This window comes from Ranitomeya imitator, chromosome 1, assembly GCF_032444005.1.
Source record: "Ranitomeya imitator isolate aRanImi1 chromosome 1, aRanImi1.pri, whole genome shotgun sequence".
Lineage (NCBI taxonomy): Eukaryota > Metazoa > Chordata > Amphibia > Anura > Dendrobatidae > Ranitomeya > Ranitomeya imitator.
This window is the reverse complement of record NC_091282.1, coordinates 806,145,975-806,170,922: the sequence shown is the minus strand read 5'-3', so window position 1 is coordinate 806,170,922 and position 24,948 is coordinate 806,145,975. Positions and strand designations below refer to the sequence as shown.

General features: G+C 42.2%; 1 protein-coding gene across 2 annotated transcripts in view; it reads left to right on the top strand.

Annotated features, from left to right (window-relative positions):
- The window catches only part of CRTC1 (CREB regulated transcription coactivator 1), a 248,706-nt gene that overhangs the window by 198,249 nt on the left and 25,509 nt on the right, over positions 1–24,948 (top strand). The window contains exon 11 of one of the 2 annotated variants that reach the window (XM_069738954.1): positions 8,375–8,476. The exons of the other annotated variant lie outside the window; for it this stretch is intronic. Coding sequence (XP_069595055.1) covers positions 8,375–8,476 — 102 coding nt within the window. The remainder of the gene's footprint in view (positions 1–8,374; positions 8,477–24,948) is intronic. 2 annotated transcript variants of the gene reach the window in all.

Here is a 24,948-nt window from a genome sequence, read left to right as displayed (position 1 = left end):
CTGTTAAATACATAAAGCTTATGAGAAACATGATGCGAGGAACCTGATTATGGTTTAAGTTATTTTAAATGGGCCACACAGGCATAGTTAGGTTAATGCATTGAGGCGGTAGGCCAGTCTGACCAAATGCGTTTTTAGGGCACGCTTAAAACTGCGGGGATTGGGGTTTAATCGTATTAACCTGGGTAGTGCATTCCAAAGAATTGGCGCAGCACGTGAAAAGTCATGGAGACGGGATTGGGAGGTTCTAATTATTGAGGATGTTAACCTCAGGTTATTAGCAGAATAGAGGGCACGGGTAGGGTGGTAGGCTGAGACCTGGGAGGAAATGTAGGGTGGTGCTGAGCCATTGAGTGCATTGTGGGTGAGGGTAATAATTTTGTACTGGATTCTGGAGTGGAAGGGTAACCAGTGTAATGACTGGCACAAGATCAAGGTAGAGGCATCGGAATAATGGTTGGTGAGGAATATGATCCTGGCTGCAGCATTCAGGACAGATTGGAGAGGGGAGATTTTGGTAAGAGGGAAGCTGATTAGTAGAGAGTTGCAATAGTCCAGACGAGAATGAGAAACAGTAAGAGTTTTTGCAGAGTCGAAAGTAAGAAAAGGTCGAATTCTAGAAATATTTTTGAGATGCAGATAACAAGAGCGAGCCAGTGATTGGATGTGGGGGGGTGAATGAAAGCTCGGAATCAAGTATGACCCCAAGGCAGTGGGAATGTTGCTTGGGATTAATGGTCGAACCACACACTGAAATGGCAATATCGGGCAAAGGTTGGTTAGTAGAGGGAGTAAACACGAGGGTTCAGTTTTTGACCGGTTCAATTTCAGATAGAGGGACGACATGATGTTAGAGACAGTGGTAAGACAATCACTGGTGTTTTCTAAAAAGGCAGGCGAGATATCAGGAGCAGAAGTGTATAATTGGGTGTCATCAGCATAGAGATGGTACTGAAAGCCAAATCTACTGATTTTTTGTCCAATAGGGGCGATATACAACGAGAAGAGGAGGGGGCCTAGGATTGATCCCTGAGGAACCCCAACAGTAAGGGGAAGATGAGAGGAGGAGGACCCTGCAAAAGATACAGTGCAAGAGCAGTCAGAGAGCTAGGAGGAGAGCCACGAGAGAACGGCGTCCTTAAGGCCAATGGAGCGGAACATAGTGAGGAGGAGCTGATGATCCACCGTGTCGAATGCTGCGGAGAGATCCAAGAGAATTAGTATGGAGTACTGACCATTACATTTAGCTGTTAGTAGATCATTAGAGACTTTAGTGAGGGCAGTTTCAGTAGAGTGTAAAGAGCGGAAATGAGATTGAAGAGGGTCGAGAAGGGAGTTATCTGAGAGACAGCGGATAAGACAGGAGTGGACAAGGCGTTCGAGGAGTTTAGAGATGAAGGGAAGATTGGAGACAGGTCTATAGTTAGCAGCACAGTTTTAGTCGAGGTTTTTTTTTTAAGTAATGGATGTATGATGGCATGCTTAACTGAGGAGGGAAAGATACCGGAAGAGAGAGAGAGGTTGAATATTTTTGTTAGGTGAGTGGTGACAGCAGGGGAAAGGGACTGGAGGAGATGTGACGGAATGGGGTCACTGGTGCAAGTGGTCAGGCGAGAAGATGCAAGGAGCCTGATTACTTCTTCTGTGACTGGTTCAAAATCAGAGAGTGAGCTAGATGCAGTGGGGGAGGGAGGACAGTGCATGGTATGAGGGGATTGGGAGATAATTTCCTGTCGGATATGGTACATTTTTTCTTTGAAGTAATTGGCCAGATCGTCAGCATGGAGATCCGTGGTTGGGGCCTGCACTCTTGAGTTGAGTAGGGAATGAAAAGTGTCCGAGAAGTTTAAGGTTATTGGACAGTGAGGTGATGAGGGTGTTGAAATAGGTTTGTTTCAAGGTTAATGGCAGTGTTGTATGTGTTAAGCATAAACTTCTAATGGATGAAATCTTCGGGTAGATTAGATTTTCTCCACAGGCTTTCAGCGCACCTGGAGCACCGTTGCAGGAAATGGGTTTGCAGCGTGTGCCACGGTTGTCGCCATCTGTGCAGAGTCGTTCTATGTATTGGAGGTGCTATTTCATCCAGGGCACTTTGCAGGGTAATGTTTCATTGTAATGCTTCAGTGCAGAATCAGGACATGAGAGGGAGGAGATAGGGGCCTATGAGGACTGTAAGTTCTTCATAAATTTCTGGGTGTTAATGTCCTGTATGTTTCTATAAGTGTGGAAAGTGGGGGTGACCTGAGCGGGATGGTAATTCTTGATAGAGAATGAAAGAAGGTTGTGGTGAGAGAGTGGGAACCATAGTCACAGTGCAGGCTTAATCTTAAAAAAATCATAAAAACTGAAGAGACCAAAATCTCTTACAATACACTGAGCACGATTACATATTGATATATACCTACACAATTACTCCCACCTTTTTTTGTGCCCTAATTGGGCCATTAGATAGCACACATCCTTCCCCAATTGGTAAAGGAAGTAGTAATATGAAGAAAAGATCACAATAAGCCTCTTTTTTTTTCCATCCTCGTGTAGCTTCCAGCGACCTGATTCTGTGCCATGTGTTTTGGACTTTGAAGCTTGAGATTCTTGATTTACTATCTAAGTTAGTCCTTATCTTCTAGTGTCCATGCTACTGGAAGAGGTAAATAATTTCTGATACTTTAGATCTAAATATAGAACACCACTCCAGTATATATATTTTTTTATTATTGCTTCGCTGGAGTGGTGCCACTAATAGAAGGTCCCTTCCTCTAATAATATACTCCCCCCAACCACCATCTTCATATGTTATCAGCGCTGTGCCGGTCAATCTTCTGCATGTTGTGACCTGCCGGGTCGCTCCAGTGTTTGCTGGCGGGCCGTATTTTCACAACTTCTTGTATGTCTCAGAGCCAGAACGAGGCTCTCATAGACTTATGACAGTTACCTTTGAGTTCCGGTCAGTCAGAAGTTTCGGTCACAAAATGATGGCGTGGCACCAGAGCGGCACTGGGAACAGGTGGATATGGTGGCTTCTACGTAGAATACTTAGGTCAGGGAACCTGGTTTAGTAGCACCACTCAAGCAGTGAAATAAAAGTGGTGATTCACGCAGTGCATAAAAGTGGTCAACACTCTACTTACTCAATAACTGTTTTGGCATTAACTCAGTCCAAAGATATATTCATATGCACCATTGATAAACTTGTGCTGAAATCGGCTGTGCCTCCCACAAAAAATATAAAGTTCAGGAAAGCAGAGTCACCAAAACAGCAGGTTCTGATTTTTTTTTTTTTTTTAAACAGAAAAACAAACAAACAAAAACGATTCTTTATTCCATGTCGGTTATTTTCGTACAGCTGTATGAAATCTTTGAAAAGGGGACAATTATGGCTGAAATGTTGCCTGCTGTGTCTTCCTGTGATGCTTTTAACTGACATGGAATAAAAAACAAGTTGTCTCGGTTTTCCTGATCTTTTGGTATGACTATTAGCTTTGTGGCATAGGTATCCATGGCTAAGCAGCTACATTCCAACCTTACATCAACAATCATCAGAGTAGTGCAAAGCAAATGGACATTTTCAGGGTTTGGCCTATATATGCGACTTAGTTCTAGTGAAGGAAAATCTTAAAGTGGTGCTTTAACAGTGCAATATTCGCCACGTTCAACTTTCTGCCAGGTTATAGGCCTCTTTCACACTTCCGTCTTTTGTCTCACGTCAAAATCCGTTCATTTTTGAAAATGCAGGATCCTGCAAAAAAAAAAAACTGCAGGATCCTGCATTTTTCCATAGACTTGTATTAGCGACGGATGGCCATCCGTTTCATCCGTCGTGCACTGGATCCGTCGTAAAATAGCGGTCCGTCGTTCAGAGGAACGTTTTTTGATCACGTCGGAAAATCGGTCAGCGGCGGGTCCTGTGCTGTCCGTCGTTGGCTACAATGGAAGCCTATGGACGCAGGATCCGTCACTGACCGTCACACTCAGGAATCCAGCGACGAATCCCGTTTTTTTCATTCTGAGCATGCCCAGATGGATTTTTTAGTCAGGGGGAAAAAAAACCTCTCTCTCTTGGCAGCGCATTTGTCATAACACTGGATGCGTTGCCTACGTTTTAATGCTATTTCCCAAACGTCCTTCGGTACGTCGCACCGACGCTTTTTGACAGTCGACTACCGACGGAAATGTGAAAGAAGCCTTAGACTCACACCACAGTAGCATAAATTAAAAAAATATCCTCTGGTGAACTCTACTTTGCAAATGACTCTCTGCTTGTGAGACTTTTGGACAATTTTGGATTACAAAATAAATCCATTAGCTGGCATTTTTGATGATTAGGAGCTGAAATAATGTACACTCCTTTCCAAAACGGTCGGGACAAGAATGCAATGATTTGGAAATCTCTTATAGCCTTATTTTATTCATAACAGAACATAGAACACAAATCAGAAGGTTAAAAATATTTTCCCTTTTGGCTTAAAAAAAAAAAAAAAAAAACTTGTTTAGAAATTGGCAGCAACATATATATAAAAAAAAATGGGAAAGGGACATGGGTCTACAAAGGTCTGTGAAGTGAGGAGACCAATTGCTTCAGTTTTGAGAGAAAAAAAATGTCCCATTCTTGTTTGATGTAGGAGTCTAGCTGCTCAACAGTCCTGGATCTTTTGTACCTTTTTTCGCTTTTTAATGCACCAAGTGTTTTCTATTTTTTAAAGATTTGTACTGCAGGTAAACAGTTCATCACCGGATCTCTTAGTGTGAAGCCATGATGTTGTGATGGATGCAATATGTGGTTTGCAATTGTCCTGCTGAAATATGCAAGGTCTTTCCTGAAATGGACATTGTCATGATGGAAGCTTATCTTGTTCTAAAACCTCTGTGTAATTCATCGATGGTGCCTTCAAAATGTGTAAGCTGCTCTTGCCATAGGTAGTAATGCAGCCCAATACCATATGAGATGCAAGCTTTTGAACTGTGTGTTACCAAGCAGGATGGTTCCTCTAATCATGAGTCCACAGGACAGAGTTTGTGGTTTCCATAAAGAATTTCTCATTTTGATTCATCTGACCACAGAAGAGTTTTCCATTTTGCCTTTTTCATGAGCTTTGGCGCAGAGAAAGACTATAGGATAGTGCTGATATATGGATTCATCTTCATGTGATAAAGTTTCAACTTTCTTTTGTGGATTGCATGACAAACTGTTCTCATACAGTGATTTTTGGAAGTATATGATATACCGAGTCATGCATGTTATTAATGCAGTGCTGCCTGAGGTCCTTGTCTGAATCTTATGATTTTATTTGTATTGTAGATCGTGGGATATTCAAAGCTTTTGCAATTTTACGTTGAGTAACACTTTTCTGAAGTTGTTCTTCAATTTTAGCCTTCATTCAGATTGATGACCATGTTGACAACCTTTGCTTCTGAGAGACTCTGCCTCTCTAACATACCCTTTTTATACACGTGACAAGTCATGTGACTTGGTTGAAAATAGACCCTCCAGCTGTTTTTCATTAGTACCACTCTCTTTTCTAGTGTTATGTTAACCCTGTCCCAACCTATTTTTGAGTTACGTCCCTGCCATCAGTTTCTAAAATGAGTTAATTTTTTTCATAGGAAATAACAACAATGTTTAACTTCTGACATGTTCTGTTTTTATTCTGTGAATGAAATGATTATAATAATTCTCTAAATTATTGCATTTTTGTTTTCTGAATATTTTACATATCATCTGAAATTTTTGTTTTCTAACTGGGGTTGTAGTTGTTATGCACTATTAGTACTTTGTAATCTAATGGTCAGAAAAAAACAATACTGGCAAATGTAATGAATTGATTAATGTATAGGTCAATGTGGAGCAAGTGTATAGGACAGCTATCCTCAACATATGATGTACTTGAATATCACATCAGGTGGGAGTGTATGGTGTAGTTTTACCCAGGTTCAACTTCACAATTTTGAGGAATATTTAGTATATATTGTAACAGAATGCGTAACAATGTATAATATATGTAATTGTTAAAGCATATCTTCACTGTGCCACTTTGTACTAATACAAGCACACAGTTTAAAATTAAAAATGTAATCTGCTATTTACTAACTGCACACTCCTTCTATTCTGTCTCATATTAACATGGATGGCGAATTGAATTGCTTTAGCCCTTTTAGGGTATGTGCACACGTTGCAGATTTCCTGCAGACCCGCAGGGCTTTTTTCCGCTCAGAAAGCTGCAGATCTGCAAGTGATTTACAGTACAGTGTAAATCAATGGCAAAAAAAAAATAAAAATGCTAATGGTGCAGAAAAATCTGCACGGAAAACGCAGCAGATTCAAAAAAAGGACCATGTCAATTATTTTTGTGGATCTGTTGCGTTTTTGCACCCATTCTATAATAGAAAACCGCAGGGGTGGAAAAAGGTAGAAATCTGCACAAAATCCTCAAAGAAAAGCATCAAAAACCGCATAAAAAAGCGCAGATTCCGCAGATTCTGACCTGCGTTTTCTGCCAAGAAATGCAGAATCTGCACAGAAAATTCCACAGTCAAATCCGCAGCGTGTGCACATAGCCTTACTTACTCCTTTTTCAGAGAGAGATGTAGTTAAAATGACTTAAATACTTAACCCAAATAGGAACTGAAAAGATAGTTGCTTTTGTGACTCTAGAGCAGGGGTGGGCAATTAATTTTCTATGGGGTCCACATGAGAGACCGTGAGTGTGGTGGAGGATCATCACAAAAAGCTGAAATTAGTACTGCTCATTATTAATATTAACATATTAAATATAATTATTTTAGATTCATTTTAACACTTAATATTGAGCAGAATTAAGTATGCTGACATCCCCCAATATACTGTATGAGCTCACACACAGCCCCCCTATATGCCTTGTGATCCCACACTTCACCCCTGTATACAGTATGAACCCCAACATGGCCACTGTGTACAGTATGAGGACAGCATAGCCCCCTGTATACTGTATGAGCCACCACATAGCCCCCTTTACAGTATTAGTCCCCCACATAGCCCCTCTGTATTCAGTATAAGCACCCACATAGCCCCTATATACAGTTTAAGCCCCATTTAGCCTCTCTATACAGTGAGACCCCCATATAGCCCATGTATGCAGTATAAGCCCCCACATAGCCCCTGTATACAGTATGAACCACTACATAGCTCTCTTTATACAGTATGAGCCCCCACATAACACCTCTATATTCAATATGAGCTGTCACATAGCCCCTATAGACAGTATGAGCCTCCACATAGTCTATGTACAGTATGAGTCTTTCATAGCCTCCAATGTACAATATGAGCCTTGCATAGCCTCCTAAAGTGTGAGCCATGCATAGCCTCCTAAATACAGTATGAGCCACTCATACCCTCCTAAATGCAGTATGAGCCACACATAGCCTCTCTACAGTAAATGCAGTATGAGCCCCTGCATATCCCCCGATATGCAGTATGAGCGCCCACATAGCCCCTACTTACTGTATGCGCCCCCAAATATTCTATATTCATTAGGAGCCCCCACATAGTTTCTCTGTATAGTATTATCCTGCAGATAGCCTTCAAAATGCAAACAGCCCCCACATAGCTTCCTATATACATGCAAACATCCCATACTCATATGAAAAAGACACATATTCACCTCGCTCCCTGCACAGCAGTCGTGATAAAGTGACTTCATCTGCTGGCTCACTTGCACACGGTGATTGGTACAAGAAGGACCTGGCGGCCCCTCCTCCAGCATTGTAGTAACCGCATCTGCATCCTGAGGATGTGGATAATGGTGACAGTGGGCAGCTGTGGTCGGACGGCAGAGGTCATTGAGCAGCGTGTGAGCCACCATTTCAGCCCTCAGGTGTCTCAGTCCGTGGGAATCTCCAGAGGGGCCGGGTGTAGCCCACGAGAGACATTTTGCCGGCTCTGCTCTAGAGGGAACTTGCTAGTTAAGTCCTCCTTTTTTTGAGCAGAGGATGGGAAATGAAATGTGAGCTAGTTGGCTTGAATAAACAGTGAAGAAGTAGTGATCAGACACTTGGCTGCAGCTTCACTGGACCTGTATTATTTTCTTGTAAGTGAATCTGGAAAAGCAGCACAAACACTTCACAAAAGGTATTGTACATGAAGAATTAGGAGCTGGAAGACCTAGTTTTATTTTTGCACAGGAGGTACTGTTAAATGTCTGAATACATAAAAAAAATTGAGATTTTACTTGCAACCAATAGAGAAGAAAGTGAATGTATTAAACCAGTGCTGCTGTACTTCTATATGAGTTACCAATTATTTTAAATGTACTTAACGAGAAATCACGCCAAATAACTGCCCAGAGGACCTGTTCAAATGTAAGATGCCAGTGGTATTTAATGCTGTGTTGTTCTATAGGCCTCTCTCCAGCAGTACCGCAGTAATGCTGGGTCCCCAGCCAACCAGTCTCCCACCTCTCCTGGCTCCAATCAAGGTTTTTCTCCAGGCAGCTCCCCTCAAGTAAGGGAAACTGTGCCTTGACTTTGTTGTAGGCTTTCAGTCTCACCATCGCTGCCCCATGGTCTATCACTGTACCTGTTGTGTATTTCCGTGATATTCAACTGTACCATCATGTTGCATAGTATCATAATTAGATTGTGCTTTGTTGGGGTGTCACCTGTTGCTCTACTGCGTGGTCCTCAATCAGTCCTTTGGGAGATCTATGCAAATTATTTTTATCAAAGACAAAAAAAATCTATATACAGGTTATTTGAAGACTATGGACAAAACTGTAAAAACACACATTTGTCTACAAAGTCCTGATTTTCAGCATGTGATTAGCAAAAAGAATACTTACCATAAAACCTTTGTAGAATAGACACAAACTGAAATTGAAAGTAATACTAACCTCATTACTAAAGGACTATTTCTGCAATTTTCTCTACACAGGTGACTGATATAACCTTCATATAAGTTCCAAGTATTATCCATGTATGTTATACAGCCCAGCAAAAGAAGTATGAATCTGTAAGGGGTTAAGCAGCACAGACTTTGCTTAAATGGTTAAACTTGACTTTACACATTAGACAGCGCTTGGTTGAACTATCCTTTGGATGACTGCTCTCTCTCCCGAGTCCATCATATACAGAAGTGCTTGGCTAATGAGAGCAAGCTTCCTCCAGAATTACTCCCCCATAGAGCAGAAGGATGAGGTGCTTGGATTCTAACTGCCCAATTTTTATGTGTTCAAGCATGCACAATAGATAGTAGGCTTCTCCCACCAAAGATTAGTGGGTTTGGCTGACTTTTATCTGTGTATGGGTGGTCTTCAGTGTTCAGGCAGCCTCCTCCTGAGCCCTCTGTGTGTATCCGCCTCCTACTACATTTTTGGCCCTGTTTTGTATGGGTATCAGACTCAAAGGCTCAAATTTTCACACTTCTGTCCACAACATAGTGCTACAAGGATTACAGGCTGCTTCCAAACAGATAGGGGATGATTTATTAAGACTGATGTTGAGCACACCAGTCTTAATGAATGGGTTCGCTGGAGTATGATGCACTTAAAGGAACCTGTCACCCCCAAAATCGAAGATGAGCTAAGCCCACCAGCATCAGGGGCTTATCTACAGCATTCTGGAATGCTGTAGATAAGCCCCCGATGTATCCTGAAAGATGAGAAAAAGAGGTTAGATTATACTCACCCAGGGGTGGTCCCGGTCCAATGGGCATCGCGGTCCGGTCGGGGCCTCCCATCTTCTTACGATGACGTCCTCTTCTTGTCTTCACGCTGCGGTTCCTGCGCAGGCATACTTTGTCTGCACTGTTGAGGGCAGAGCAAAATACTGCAGTGCGCAGGCACGGGGAAAGGTCAGAGAGGCCTGGCACCTGTGCACTGCAGTACTTTGCTCTGCCCTCAACAGGGCAGACAAAGTACGCCTGTGCCGGAGCCGCAGCGTGAAGACAAGAAGAGGACGTCATCCTATGAAGATAGGAGGCCCCGCATCGGACCGCGACGCCAATCGGATCGGACCACCCCCCCAGGTGAGTATAATCTAACCTCTTTTTCTGATCTTTCAGGATACATCGGGGGCTTATCTACAGCATTCCAGAATGCTGTAGATAAGCCCCTGATGCTGGTGGGCTTAGCTCATCTTCGATTTTGGGGGTGACAGATTCCCTTTTATCCACGCTACATAATGAATTAGGTTCTTGTCTTAGCTGGCCTGCACTGCTGCCAGAAATGTACTCCAGTCAGTGACTGGAGTAAGGTATGCCAATAAAGTGGCGTGACGTTAAATTAATTTAATGTCCCGTCCTGTTCACACTATGTAAATGCTAAAATTCACTTTATTTTTGAGTTCAGTAAAAATATGCTAATTTAATGTGATTTACACAAGAATTCTGGCATACTCACCTTATTGAATCGAGGCCATAAGTATTTCAGAAGTTACTTATATTATTTGATAACTTTTATGCAGTGATCCTAAGGGTAAGGCCATGGCTTTATAGTGCAGGGTTAATGTATAAAAGAAGCTGCTTGCGATTTTTGCACAAGCAAGCATGGCTTTGACAGTGCGGGTTTGTTTTTTGTGTTTTGTTTTTTTTTGTATTGCATGACATTTAACAGGGTTATTTCCAACATTGTTTCACACTGATTAAGTTAGCCTATTATATTTGGGTTACATAGGTTGAAAAAAAGACCTAGGTCCATCAACTTTAACATTTCTCCACCAACTGTTTTTTTATGATGTTAATAATCACACTGTTTACTCCATGTTTGATGCATCAAAACTGCACTGTATGGCCTTACAGTAATGGCGCACGGCATTAGGATTCATTGGTCTAGTGACCTTGGTTAATAAAATAGTTCTACTCTGAAGACAGGTTTTTTAAAAACAAAAAAAAGCCTGATACTGTCCTATGACGGTGATTGCACATTCCGCATCTTGCTGCATATGTCCATAACATCATCCCAATGTGATGCTCAATGGTCTCCCAATTTGGTTTCAAAATCATGGTGCCATGAAAAAATGTTAAAACCTTGTACAAATTACTGAAACAAAATCACGCTGCCATTGGGCACCATTTTGGGTGAAGTTTAGGATAAATGCAGTATGTGCTATCACTACGCAGTTTTTTAACCAAAATCATAAGGAGAAATAACACCTGCATCAAAAACCTGATTCTATGGGTGTGCACGGATGTCGCCAGTCTTTCAGCATTTTTTCAGCGGATTTTGACCCACAGAAAGCAATGAGTGAAAAAGGGTGCAAAAATGCTGAAAGAGTTGACAGATTTAAAAAAAAAAAAAAAAAGTTTTCTAATTCAGCCATGAATTCCTGCATTTTTGGAGCATCTCTGGTGAATAAAACTAATTTTATTAATATGGACTGAAAACAAGGCACCCATGTAATCTGCTGAGAAAACACAGAAAAACTGGCGTTTTGAATGCAGTTTTCACTAGCAAGAAAGCAGGTTTTGGCTGCAGAAATAAAATACACCGAAAAACCTGCTTGTGAAAATAGCTTAAAGGGGTTGTGCTATGAACAAAAGTATATTTTAATCAACATATCTTAGAAAAATAATAAACTCCACAATTGGATGTGTTTAAGAATAATAATAATCATAATGTCCCTGTTATGAGAGAATCTTATAAATGTGTCCCTGCTGTGTAGTGTGTAATGGCTGTGTCTGACCGTACTGGGACACGGTCTGATCATACCGGGACACGGTCTGATCATACCACAGCTTCTGGGTAGACTAGGAAGCCAAAAAGTATGTGGACATTACAGCACATGATCACAGCTTATTCTTTCTGTGAGGTAAAACATTTCACTGCCTGTTTTTTAATATTATTTTACCTCATAAAAGGAATCAGCTGTGATCCCAAGCTGTAATGTCTGTATACACCTATTCTTCCTTCCCTACCCACGAGCTGTGGTATGAATTAGACCATGTTTCTGCACGATCAGACACAGCCATTACACAATAGACAGCAGGGGAACATTTGTAAGATTATCTGAGCACAGGAACATTTTATTTAATCACATCTAATTTTGAAAATTATTATTATTCAAATATCTATTGATTAAAAGATACTTTTGTTCATGTGAAATGTTCATGTGAAAACCCCTTTATCTTTCGCTGTTTATGAACTATACATTTAGATGTGCAGAATAGCTGATTAGTTGGCATTGTCTACATTATTATTATTATTTATTGTTATAGCGCCATTTATTTCATGGCGCTTTACATGTGAGGAAGGGTATACATAATAAAAACAAGTACAATAATCTTAAACAATACAAGTCATAACTGGTACAGGAGGAGTGAGGACCCTGCCCGCGAAGGCTCACAATCTACAAGGGATGGGTAGGTGGTATCCTCAGTAGGTGAGGATAGACCTGGTCATGCAGCGGTTTGGTCGATCGGTGGTTACTGCAGGTTGTAGGCTTGTCGGAAGATGTGTGTCTTCAGGTTCTTTTTTAAGGTTTTGATGGTAGGCGAGAGTCTGATGTGTTGTGGTAGAGGGTTCCAGAGTAGGGGTGATACGCGAGAGAAATCTTGTATACGATTGTGGGGAGAGGACATAAGAGGGGAGTAGAGAAGGAGATCTTGTGAGGATTGGAGGTTGCGTGTAGGTAAGTACCGGGAGACGAGGTCACAGATGTATGGAGGAGACAGGTTGTGGATGGCTTTGTACGTCATGGTTAGGGTTTTGTGCTGGAGTCTCTGGGTAATGGGGAGCGAGTGAAGGGATTGACAGAGGAGAGAGGCCGGGGAATAGCGGGGGGACAGGTGGATTAGTCGGGCAGCAGAGTTTAGAATAGATTGGAGGGGTGCGAGAGTGTTAGAGGGGAGGCCACAGAGCAGGGGGTTGCAGTAGTCAAAGCGAGAGATGATGAGGGCATGGACTAGGGTTTTTGCAGATTCTTGGTTGAGGAATGAACGGATTTGTGAAATATTTTTGAGTTGAAGTCGGCAGGAAGTGGAAAGGGCTTGAATATGTGGTTTGAAGGATTACCCCGAGGCAGCGAGCTTGTGGGACTGGGGAGAGTGGGCAACCATTTACTGTAATGGATAGGTTCGTTGGGGGGGGGTCACGTGAGATAGGGGAAAGATGATGAATTCTGTTTTGTCCATGTTAAGTTTCAGAAATCTAGCGGAGAAGAAGGATGTGTGTGAGCTCAGCTGTGATCAGAGGTATAAGGCTATGTGCACACGTTGCGGATTTACCTGTGGAATTTTCTGTGCGGATTCTGCATCTCTTGGCAGAAAACGCAGGTCAGAATCAGCGCCTTTCTTAATGCGGATTTTGTGCGTTTTTCCTGTGGGTTCTGTGTGGATTTCATGCGTTTTTACCCCTGCGTTTTCCTATAACGGAATGGGTGCAGAAACGCTGCAGAAAGGCACAAAGAATTGACATGGTCCTTTTTTAATCCGCTGCGGATTCCGTGCAGATTTTTCTGCACCATTAGCACAGCATTTTTATTTTCCCATTGATTTACATTGTACTGTAAATCACTTGCGGTTGTGCAGCGTTTCTGGACGGAAAAAAACACTGCGGATCCACAGTAAATCCGCAACGTGTGCACATAGCCTAAAGTTTACGTCCAGTCACTGGTGTCAGCTGATGGGACAACTGCTCCCATCATCAGACACCTGCTGCCGCTAATAACTGTGAGAGCAGGAGCGGCTGATTGGTGTATTCATTAGCCTGCTACTGCTCTGTAAATAAAAATTAAAAAAAAAAAAACCCTGGCGTGCCTTCCCCTGTATTTTCGATAACCAGCCAGGCAAAACTCACAGCTGGGGGCTGCAAGCCTCAGCTGTCAGCTTCAACATGGCTGGTTATCAAGAATAGAGGGGTTCCCACGCCTTATTTTTTAATTATTTAAATAAATAATTTAAAAAAAAAAAGGCATGGAGTCCCCCTCATTTTTGACGACCTCTAATATATGTGCCTTTTCTGGGCGGCTGCTGGCTGCTGTTTTTAGGTGGTGGGGGGAGGGGGGGGCAATATCCATGGCCCTTTACCAGCCCCCAGCTGTTTGCTTTACCAAGGCTGGTTGTTAAAAATGAGGGGGGACTCTGCCTATTTTGGTTTTACCATGTGCCAGCATTATATTCTCCAGTATATGCTTGTACATGGCAGCATTCATATTTCCATCAATTCTATGCAGAGGACCAATGGCAGATGTAGAAAAGCAGCTCCAAACCATGACATTACCATGTTTCATTGTAGATGTTTGGTACCATACATTATTACGTTTTCCAATTGGGCGGTATATATTGTGCTTGCCATCACTATCAAACAGATTGACATTGGTTAGATTCATCCGACCACAACACCTTCGACAAATCGGTCTTTCCATCTTTCCATTAGCTGTGTTCTTTGGCAAACTAAAGTGGGACCGAACGGTTCTTTGCAGAAATGAAAAGCATCTGGACTAGAACACATGCATTCAACCCTTCTACACTTATCCGTCGCACCACAGTTTTGCGACTCATTTTGACCCCATATTCTAAGTTAATTTTGTGTGAAATCTGTATAGCACTTTTATGGACATCATATAGTGACTTATTCTTATTCTTTGGAGGAAATTTTTCTTGGTCGTCCACTTCTAGGTTTGTCAGCTGTTCCATAACCTTCTTTTTCTTTCTTTCTTTATAGGTGACACTTGACTCTGAGAGCAGTTGAATTCCATAGCTACTTCTTTTAGCTTTTGCCTGAATTCACTCTCAGAATAATAAGCTTCCTGACATCTGGTGATAAATTTGGCTTTGTCTTTGCCATGTTTTAACCTCAAAATACACTCACACACAAAATACACTTTTTAGGCAAAATTCGACTACCCATGACAAAATATGCAAAACATTTGGCCCAGAAAATGTTGAAAACTAACACATAAAGGGATGAAACAATGTCAAACACAATTTTCATCCTTATAGTTGACAACCATTTGTTTCCGGCTTGCTAAAATCACCACGAAAATGGCATCGCAACAACCAGACAGACGTAATTACACTTTATAAAAAAAAAATAAAAAAAGGGAAAACTTTTGGTCACTATTGTATGTCATCTGCTTGGTTCTGTTCATGTATCTGTTGTTAGAAGGGTGGTCCCTGCTTCAATTTAGAAGTTTCTGGGATTTAATTTACGTCTGGCTAACAGAAGGAAAACAAAGTTATCGCATTTGCAGCAGTCTGGCAAGCTCTAGACTTTCCCAGAGTGTCCATATATTTATACTCTTGAGTCTGAATATAGGTGTTTGTGCATAAATTAAGGTGGCCCATACTTGAAAGGAAATATAATTCATTGCTACATAATAACTAAATGACAAAGGAAAGAGTAACAACTGAATACTTGAGTAGCAGGAATTAATTTGTCTAAAATCTTGCTATTTACAGCAGGTAATAGAAAATTGGTGATGTGTTCAATACTTCTAAGTAAATATATTTTTAAAGGTGTTATCGACATGAAATTGTAACCACATGTTGGTAACAATGCATCCAATCCACATAGGCAAATAAATCAAACCATAGATGTCCATAAATTGTTGTGTGATAATGAGAAATAAAACAGTGAAAAAGTATTGAACACTCTTACTGAAATGTAGTACTTCATATAAATGTCTTTGTTGGTGATAACAGCTTTAAGACGCCTTCTGTATGGAGAAACTAGTCGCATGCATTGCTCAAGTGAGATTTTAGCTCATTCTTAAACACAAATAGTCTTCAAATCCTAAAAGTTCCATCGGCTCCTTCTCAGAGCTTTAGTTCCTTCCATAAATTTTCTGTTGGATTCAGGTCAGGTGATTAACTGGACCCTGGGCTAGCATTGGGGGTAAGCAAACTTGGTATTTGCCTAGAACCCCCTTCCCCTAAGGGGCTTCTGCCTCCGGGCAATTATTATATTTTATTTCCTCTGTGTTTAATCTGCTCATGTATCAAAATGAATATGCACCGTTCAAACGCAATAACAGGGAGTCTGCATGGGAGAAATGAGGACAGTCCTCCAATCAGAGTGCAGGGAATGTGTCCTGTGCCTGCTTTTCTACTGTCTGTGGAGGAGAGGGGAATGAAGGTCACTCGCCTAATCCTAGCTGAGTGCAATCTTCTTCAAAGCTACCTCCAGAGAAGCCAGAATTTGTAGCTTGAGGGAGATCATTTGAATGTTCCTGGTGCATTCTGTGAACAGTGAAGAGTCGCAGCGAGTCTGAAATTGTTTGTGTAGCTGGATTGCGCTGCTTGAAGTAAATAGTCAAACAGTGCGCCTGACAGCAAGCGAATCCGAACGGTGTTTCCACAGAAATCTGTTTTGCTCAACATGGGGAAGAAGTTTACTCATATGGTGTCCTTCAATGTGTGCTATTTGTTTACAGACTTGCTTGAGGAAAAGACAAACTTTGCGTGCCAGAACTCCAAGCTGGTGACAGTTAGGGTATGTTCACACGTTCCTGATTTCCATCCTTTTTTTTTTCAGGACTGTTTTTTAAAAAACTGCAGCTCTTGGCAGAAAACGCAGGTCCTTTTTTTGGTCCTTTTTTTGTCCTTTTTTGATGCGTTTTTTGATCCTTTTTTTGATCCTTTTTTTATGCAGTTTTCTATGCAGAGTCTGTGTTTTCTAGGAAGTTTTTTAGGGTTAAAATGGCTGAAAATACCCTAACCCTACCCCTAACCCTAACCCTACCCCTAACCCTACCCCTAACCTTAGTGGGGAAAAAAAAAATTCTTAATTTTTTTTAATTGTCCCTACCTATGGGGGTGACAAAGGGGGGGGGGGGTGTCATTTACTATTTTTTTTTATTTTGATCACTGAGATTATATCTCAGTGATCAAAATGCACTTTGGAACGAATCTGCCGGCCGGCAGAATCGGCGGGCGCACTGCGCATGCGCCCGCCATTTTGCAAGATGGCGGCGCCCAGGGAGAAGACGGCCGGACGGACACCGGGACGCCGGGTAAGTATAAGGGGGGGAGATTAGGGCACTGGGGGGGGCATCGGAGCACGGGGCGGTGGGATTGGAGCACGGAGGGGCGGGATCGGAGCACGGGGGGGCAGCCACACTCCGCCCACGCACTTCCGCCCGCTTCCCCGCACTTCCTGCTGCAGCGGTTCTGCACAACAAACCGCAGTAATACCCGCAGATATTTTTTTCATCTGCGGGTTTTACTGCGGGTTTGACCTCACAATGGAGGTCAATGGGTGCAGAACCGCTGCGGCTCCGAAAAAAGAAGTGACATGGTACTTCTTTTTTCCCGCAGCTATTCAGCGCGGCTTTTTTTTTTATTTTCCGCATTGTGGGCACAGCAGTTCCTGTTTTCCATAGGGTACAATGTAATGTACCCTGCATGGAAAACAGCTGCGGACCCGCAGCGGGAAAATCGCGGCAATTCCGCATGAAAAAAAGGATCGTGTGAACATGGCCTTAGAGGAAAAGGTGCAAAGTCTTCAGGAGTGAATAGCTACACTGAAGCTCATTAAATAAGATGAGAATTTCCTTGACAGAACAGAAGAATCACTTCAGAATGTTGCAAGAGAACTTTTCAGTGTTCCTGCAGAAACTAATGGCAGAGTAGAAATAACTATTCAGAATGTTCGAAGAGCAGCACCTTTCAATTTACCTTCAGAAGAATAGAAATGGTAGCATGTGACTCAAAGAAACAGGAGGATGAGCAGGCAGTGAGCACCCATACTGCTGAAGAACCGCTACCAGACTCTCACGTAGGATAGCTTTGAAAATTACATAAAAAAAGTGCTTTGCCCACAAAGAATACTAAAGTAAGAAATCAGAAGCCTCTTGAAGGGAGAAAAAGAAGTGTTGTAATGAAGAAGAAAAGGAGAGTGGTGGTCATGGGGGATTTCCTACTGAGGGACAGAAGCCACAATCTGCTGACCAGACATTACCTCACAAAAAGTGTGCTGTCTTCCACTGCCCAAATCAAAGATGTGTTTGATAGGGTATCAAGACTCTTAAGTGCTACAGAAGATTACCAATGTCTACTGATATACCAAGAAACAAATTACACCGCAAAAAAAGAACCAGGAAACTATATGCAGAGATTTTGAAGACCTAGGCCGGAAAGAGCAGGTCGTCTTCTCATCCATCCTAACAGTGTATGGACATGGACCAAGGAGATTTAAACAGGATTTTACAGATGAACAACTGGCTATGTTGATGGTGCCGTGAGCAACATTTTGGGTTTCATGACTATGGAGTGAATTACCTGTGTGATTGACTCCTTGCTAGAGATGGGTTGCATCTTACGAAAACAAGAAAACATGTGTTTTGGTAGACCCTTTGCTACACTCATCAGGATAGCTTTAACCTTCATCCGGCTGAGTAGGTACAATTGTAACTATTCCGTTTTAAAATTGCAATAACTTTTTTTTTTCTCGAAAAGCCGTAGAGGGATGAAATTTCGTGACATCTCTGCAGTTTTGGTCCAGAATATATTGCCCAAATTTCTTTAAAATATATATGAAGGTACAATTGTACCTCTGCAACCTGTTAACGTTGTAAAATTATGCAGCCTGACAAAGGTTAAAGTAGAGCAATATGGGATGAGAAATATACGGCCAGGAAAAAATATGCTGCTAATAAATTCTTTTGAGAACCCATGCTGTTAGAAGTAGAAATAAAGAAGAAAAACAATAAATTCTGTATAATAATAAAGGAGGAAGAGAAGCCAACTACAAAGTAAAATGTGTCTATATAAATGCACATCGCATGGGAAACAAGGAGAATTAGAGCTGGTAACACAGGAGAGAGATATGATGATATAGACATCACTGAAACTTGGTGGGATGATACACATGATTGGAATGCATACCTTGAAGACTCCAACTTATTTATTAGAAACAGGATTAGCAAGAGGGGAGGAGGTGAGGTCTTGCATTGTATGTTAGGAAAACGTATATCTCTGCAGAAATTCAAGTTCCAGAGAATGGAAGCTCTGCAGGATCTGGGTAAGAATGCAAGAAGAGAAGGACATTATTGTAATTGTTTTTAATATAGGCCACCTGGAGAGACTGAAGATATGGATGAATTTTTTTTTTTTCCATCAGATGTCTCTGTTCTCAAAAAAGTGCGACATAGTGATCATGGGAGGTTTTAACTATCCAGATATTTGTTGGGAATCTCTGTCAAAAGTATTGGGTCCAGAAAATTCTTATCTTCTCTCGCTGACAACTTTATCTTTCAAAAGGTAGAAGAAAGAACATGATGATCTGCAATCTTGGACCTAAAGGTCATGCTATCCTCAAACTATGGATTACAAGAGGAGCAAGACCACTGAGGACTCAGACTTTAAGGTTGGACATCAAAAATGCATATTTTAATGCTCTCAGAAAGGGTACAAAAGGTCCAATGGCTGGATGTTCTAAAGCAGGGGTCCCCAACTCCAGTCCTCAAGGCCCACCAACATGTCATGTTTTCAGGATTTCCTACGTCTTGCCCAGGTAATAATTGCATCACCTGTGCAATGCAAAGGAAATCCTGAAAACATGACCTGTTGGTGGGCCTTGAGGACTGGAGTTGGGGACCTCTGTTCTAAAGGACAGAAATGTGCAAGAAGGATGGGAGATTTTGCAACATGACATTTTTACTGCACAGTCCGTAACAATTCCAAAAATATGGAGGAATTGAAAGCATTTAAAGAGACCAGGATGGATGAACACAGAACTTAATCACTTGTTAAACAGCAAAAAAGAAATGTATATTAAATGGAAAGAGGGGGGCATATTTAAAGAAGAATATAATGCTGTTTGAAAGGAATGCATGGCAAGCGTTAGAAGAGCTAAAGCCAGTAATGAAGTGAGGCTTGCAAGGACGATCAAAAGCAGAAAAAAAGGATTTGGGGGGTTTGTCAAGAGCAAAAGAAAAATCAAAGATGCTATAGGATTTTTACAGGATGAAAAGGGTGAAGTGGTTGAAAATTAATGTTTTTGAAGACCGATCTCTTAAATTCAAATTTTGCTTCTGTGTTCTCTAAGAAGACAATTGTAACATCAGCTGTTCTTCACAGTGCTATCTAAGGAATAAGATCATCCACACTATCTATAAGTCAAGAGAGATGGTGAGGGAACACTTAGCTAATTTAAATTAATTTTAAACTCCATGTCCAGATGAATTGCATCCTGATTTGCTGAAAATTAGAGGAAATTGCAGAACCACTAGCCAGAATCTTTGAAAAATCTTGGAGACCAGAAGAAGTCCCAGAAGATAGGAGAAGGGCAAAAGTTGTCCCCATCTTCAAAAAAAGAAAAGATGGAGCCAGGAAATTACATGACAGTGAACCTTACTTCTATACCAGGAAAGATCTTTGAACAAATTATTAAAGGACATGTACGTAAGTACTTGGATAATAATACAGTAATTAACCAGATCCAGCATGGGTTTGTAGCTAACAAGTCATGCCAGACTAATCTAATTTTCTTCTATATTGGAATCACTGACTGGGTGGATCTGGGAAATGCGGTAGATATAAAATATCTTGAGTTCAGTAAAGCATTTGATAATGTATCTCATACTATCCTTATTGAAAAAAATGACCAAATATGGGATTGACCATGCTATGGTTAAGTGGATTCATAACTGGCTCAGTGATCGTACTCAAAGCGACTAATGAAATGGTATTTAACAGGGAGAAATTTAAAATTCTACATCTAAGCAAGAAAAATGAAAATTATATCTACAGAATGGGAGGAATAGAACTAAGCAACAGCACATTTGAAAAAGATTTGGGTATACTAATAGATCACAGACTGCACAAGAGTCAACTATCTGATGCAGCAGCAAAAAAGGCAAACACAGTTTTAGGATGTATAAAGAGAAGCAGGAAAGAAATATATCTTGGTACCGTGTTAGCCAGTAGATAGAAAAATATTTAGAATTGAGAGTCCTCAGTGGTTGATACCTTTTTAATGGCTAACTGAAAAGATGGTAACAAATTGCAAGCTTTCGAGACTACATATGTCTCTTCATCAGGCAAATACTAAAACAAATTCTGAAGAATCACATATTTATGCACAACAATTTACCATCTTTTCAGTTAGCCATTAAAAGGTATCAACCACTGAGGACTCTCAATTCTAAATATTTTTCTTAAGAGAAGCATACAGTCTAGATCAGGTGAAGTAATTATCCCCTTCTGCTCCTCCTTGGTCAACCCTCATCTGGAATACTGTGTCCAGTTCTGGGCACAAAATGTAAAAAAAAAAATTGAAAACTGGAGCAAGTTCAGAGAAGAGGCACCAGAATGATGGGCGGACTGTAAAGTATGTCATATAAGAAATGGTTAAAGGATCTGGGAATGTTTAGCTTTAAAAAAAAGACAGCTGTGAGAAGACTTAATAGCTGTCTACAAATATCTGAAGGAATTTTACGGTTTAGAGGGATCATCATTATTCTCATTTGTACATGGAAACGAGAAGCAATGGAATGAAGCTGAAAGGGAGAACATAAAGATTAGATATTAGAAAAAACTTTTTAACAATGAAGGTGATCAATAAGTGGAACAGGCTGCCACGAAAGGTGGCGAGTTCTCCTACAATGGAAGTCTTCAAACAGAGGCTGGACAGACATCTGTCTAAGATGGTGTAGTGAATCCTTCAGTGGGCAGGAGGTTGGGCACGGTGACCCTGGACGTCCCTTCCAACTCAAACATTTCATGATTCTTAACCCCTTCCTGACCCATGACGCCACGTAGGCATCATGAAAGTCGGTGCCAATCCGACCCATGACGCCTATGTGGCGTCATGGAAAGATCGCGTCCCTGCAGGTCAAGTGAAAGGGTTAACTCCCATTTCACCCGATCTGCAGGGACAGGGGGAGTGGTAGTTTAGCCCGGGGGGGTGGCTACGATCGCTCTGATTGGCTGTTGAAAGTGAAACTGCCAATCAGAGCGATTTGTAATATTTCACCTATTATAACTGGTGAAATATTACAATCCAGCCATGGCCGATGCTGCAATATCATCGGCCATGGCTGGAAACACTAATGTGCCCCCACCCCACCGATCGCCCCCCCAGCCCTCTGAACTGTCCGGTACACTGCTCCGGCTCCCCCTCCGTCCTGTGCTCCGCTCCCCCCGTGCTCTTGTCCGCTCCCCCCGTGCTCCAATCACCCCCCTGTGCTCCAATCACCCCCCCTGCACTCCGATCCACCCCCCCGTGCTCCGTTCCACCCCCCCGTGCTCCGTTCCACCCCCCGTGCTCCGTTCCATCCCCCCCGTGCTCCGTTTTACCCCTCCCGCGCTCCGATCCAACCCCCCCCATGCTTCGATTCCCCCCCCCCCCCCCCCCCCGTGCTCCCACCCACCCCATCATACTTACCGATCCTGCCGGGGTCCGTCCGTCTTCTCCCATGCGCAGTGTGCCCGCCGAATCTGCCGGCCGGCAGATTCGTTCCAAAGTGCATTTTGATCACTGAGATAGATTATATCTCAGTGATCAAAATAAAAAAATAATAAATGACCCCCCCCCCCTTTGTCACCCCCGTAGGTAGGGACAATAAAAAAATAAAGAATTTTTTTTTTCCACTAATGTTAGGGGTAGGGTTAGGGCTAGGGTTAGGGTTAGGGATTCGGTATGTGCACACGTATTCTGGTCCTCTGCGGATTTTTCCGCTGCGGATTTGATAAATCCACAGTGCTAAACCGCTGCGGATTTACCGCATTTTTTCTGCGCATTTCACTGCGGTTTTACAACTGCGATTTTTTATTTGAGCAGTTGTAAAACCGCTGCGGAATCCGCACAAAGAAGTGACATGCTGCGGAATGTAAACCGCTGCGTTTCCGTGCAGTTTTTCCGCAGCATGTATACAGCGATTTTTGTTTCCCGTAGGTTTACATTGAACTGTAAACTCATGGGAAACTGCTGCGGATCCTCAGCGTTTTCCACAGCGTGTGCACATACCTTTAGAATTAGGCTATGTGCACACGGTGCGGATTTGGCTGCGGATCCGCAGCGGATCGACCGCTGCGGATTCGCAGAAGTGTTCCATCAGGTTTACAGTACCATGTAAACCTATGGAAAGCCAAATCCGCTGTGCCCATGGTGCGGAAAATACCGCGCGGAAACGCTGCGTTGTATTTTCCGCAGCATGTCAATTCTTTGTGCGGATTCCGCAGCGTTTTACACCTGTTCCTCAATAGGAATCCGCAGGTGAAATCCGCACAAAAAACACTGGAAATCCACGGTAAATCCGCAGGTAAAACGCAGAGCCTTTTACCCGCGGATTTTTCAAAAATGATGCTGAAAAATCTCACACGAATCCGCAACGTGGGCACATAGCCTTAGGGTTAGTGTTGGAATTAGGGTTGTGGTTAGGGGTGTGTTGGGGTTAGTGTTGGAGGTAGAATTGAGGGGTTACCACTGTTTAGGCACATCAGGGGTCTCCAAACGCAACATGGCGCCACCATTGATTCCAGCCAATCTCGTATTCAAAAAGTCAAATGGTGCTCCCTCAATTTCGAGCCCCGACGTGTGCCCAAACAGTGGTTTACCCCCACATATGGGGTACCAGCATACTCAGGATAAACTGCGCAACAATTACTGGGGTCCAATTTCTCCTGTTACCCTTGTGAAAATAAAAAAATGCTTGCTAAAACATCATTTTTGAGGAAAGAAAAATGATTTTTTATTTTCACGGCTCTGCGTTGTAAACGTCTGTGAAGCACTTGGGGGTTCAAAGTGCTCACCACATATCTAGATAAGTTCTTGGGGGGTCTAGTTTCTAAAATGGGGTCACTTGGGGGTTTCTACTGTTTAGGCACACCAGGGGCTCTACAAACGCAACGTGATGCCCGCAGACCATTCCATCAAAGTCTGCATTTCAAAAGTCACTACTTCCCTTCTGAGCCCCGACGTGTGCCCAAACAGTGGTTTACCTCCACACATGGGGTATCAGCGTACTCAGGAGAAACTGGACAACAAATATTGGGGTCAAATTTCTCCTGTTACCCTTGGGAAAATTAAAAAATTCTGGGCTAAATAATTATTTTTGAGGAAAGAAAACGTATTTATTATTTTCACGGCTCTGCATTATAAACTTCTGTGAAGCACTTGGGGGTTCAAAGTCCTCACCACACATCTAGAGAAGTTCCTTTCGGGGTCTAGTTTCCAAAATGGGGTCACTTCTGGGGGGTTTCAACTGTTTAGGCACATCAGGGGCTCTCCAAACGCGACATGGTGTCCGCTAACAATTGGAGCTAATTTTCCATTCAAAAAGTCAAATGGCGCGCCTTCCCTTCCGAGCCCTGCCGAGTGCCCAAACAGTGGTTTACCCCCACATATGAGGTATCGGCGTACTCGGGAGAAATTGCCCAACAAATTTTATGATCCATTTTATCCTATTGCCCATGTGAAAATGAAAAAATTGAGGCGAAAAAATTTTTTTTGTGAAAAAAAAGTACTTTCATTTTTACAGATCAATTTGTGAAGCACCTGAGGGTTTAAAGTGCTCACTAGGCATCTAGATAAGTTCCTTGGGGGGTCTAGTTTCCAAAATGGGGTCACTTGTGGGGGAGCGCCAATGTTTAGGCACACATGGTCTCTCCAAACGCGACATGGTGTCCGCTAACGATGGAGATAATTTTTCATTCAAAAAGTCAAATGGCGCTCCTTCCCTTCCGAGCCTTACCATGTGCCCAAACAGTGGTTTACCCCCACATGTGAGGTATTGGTGTACTCAGCAGAAATTGCCCAACAAATTTTAGGATCCATTTTATCCTGTTGCCCATGTGAAAATGAAAAAATTGAGGCTAAAATAATTTTTTTGTGAAAAAAAAGTACTTTTTCATTTTTACGGATCAATTTGTGAAGCACCTGGGGGTTCAAAGTGCTCACTATGCATCTAGATAAGTTCCTTGGGGCGTCTAGTTTCCAATATGGGGTCACTTGTGGGGGAGCTCCAATTTTTAGGCACACGGGGGCTCTCCAAACGTGACATGGTGTCCGCTAAAGAGTGGAGCCAATTTTTCATTCA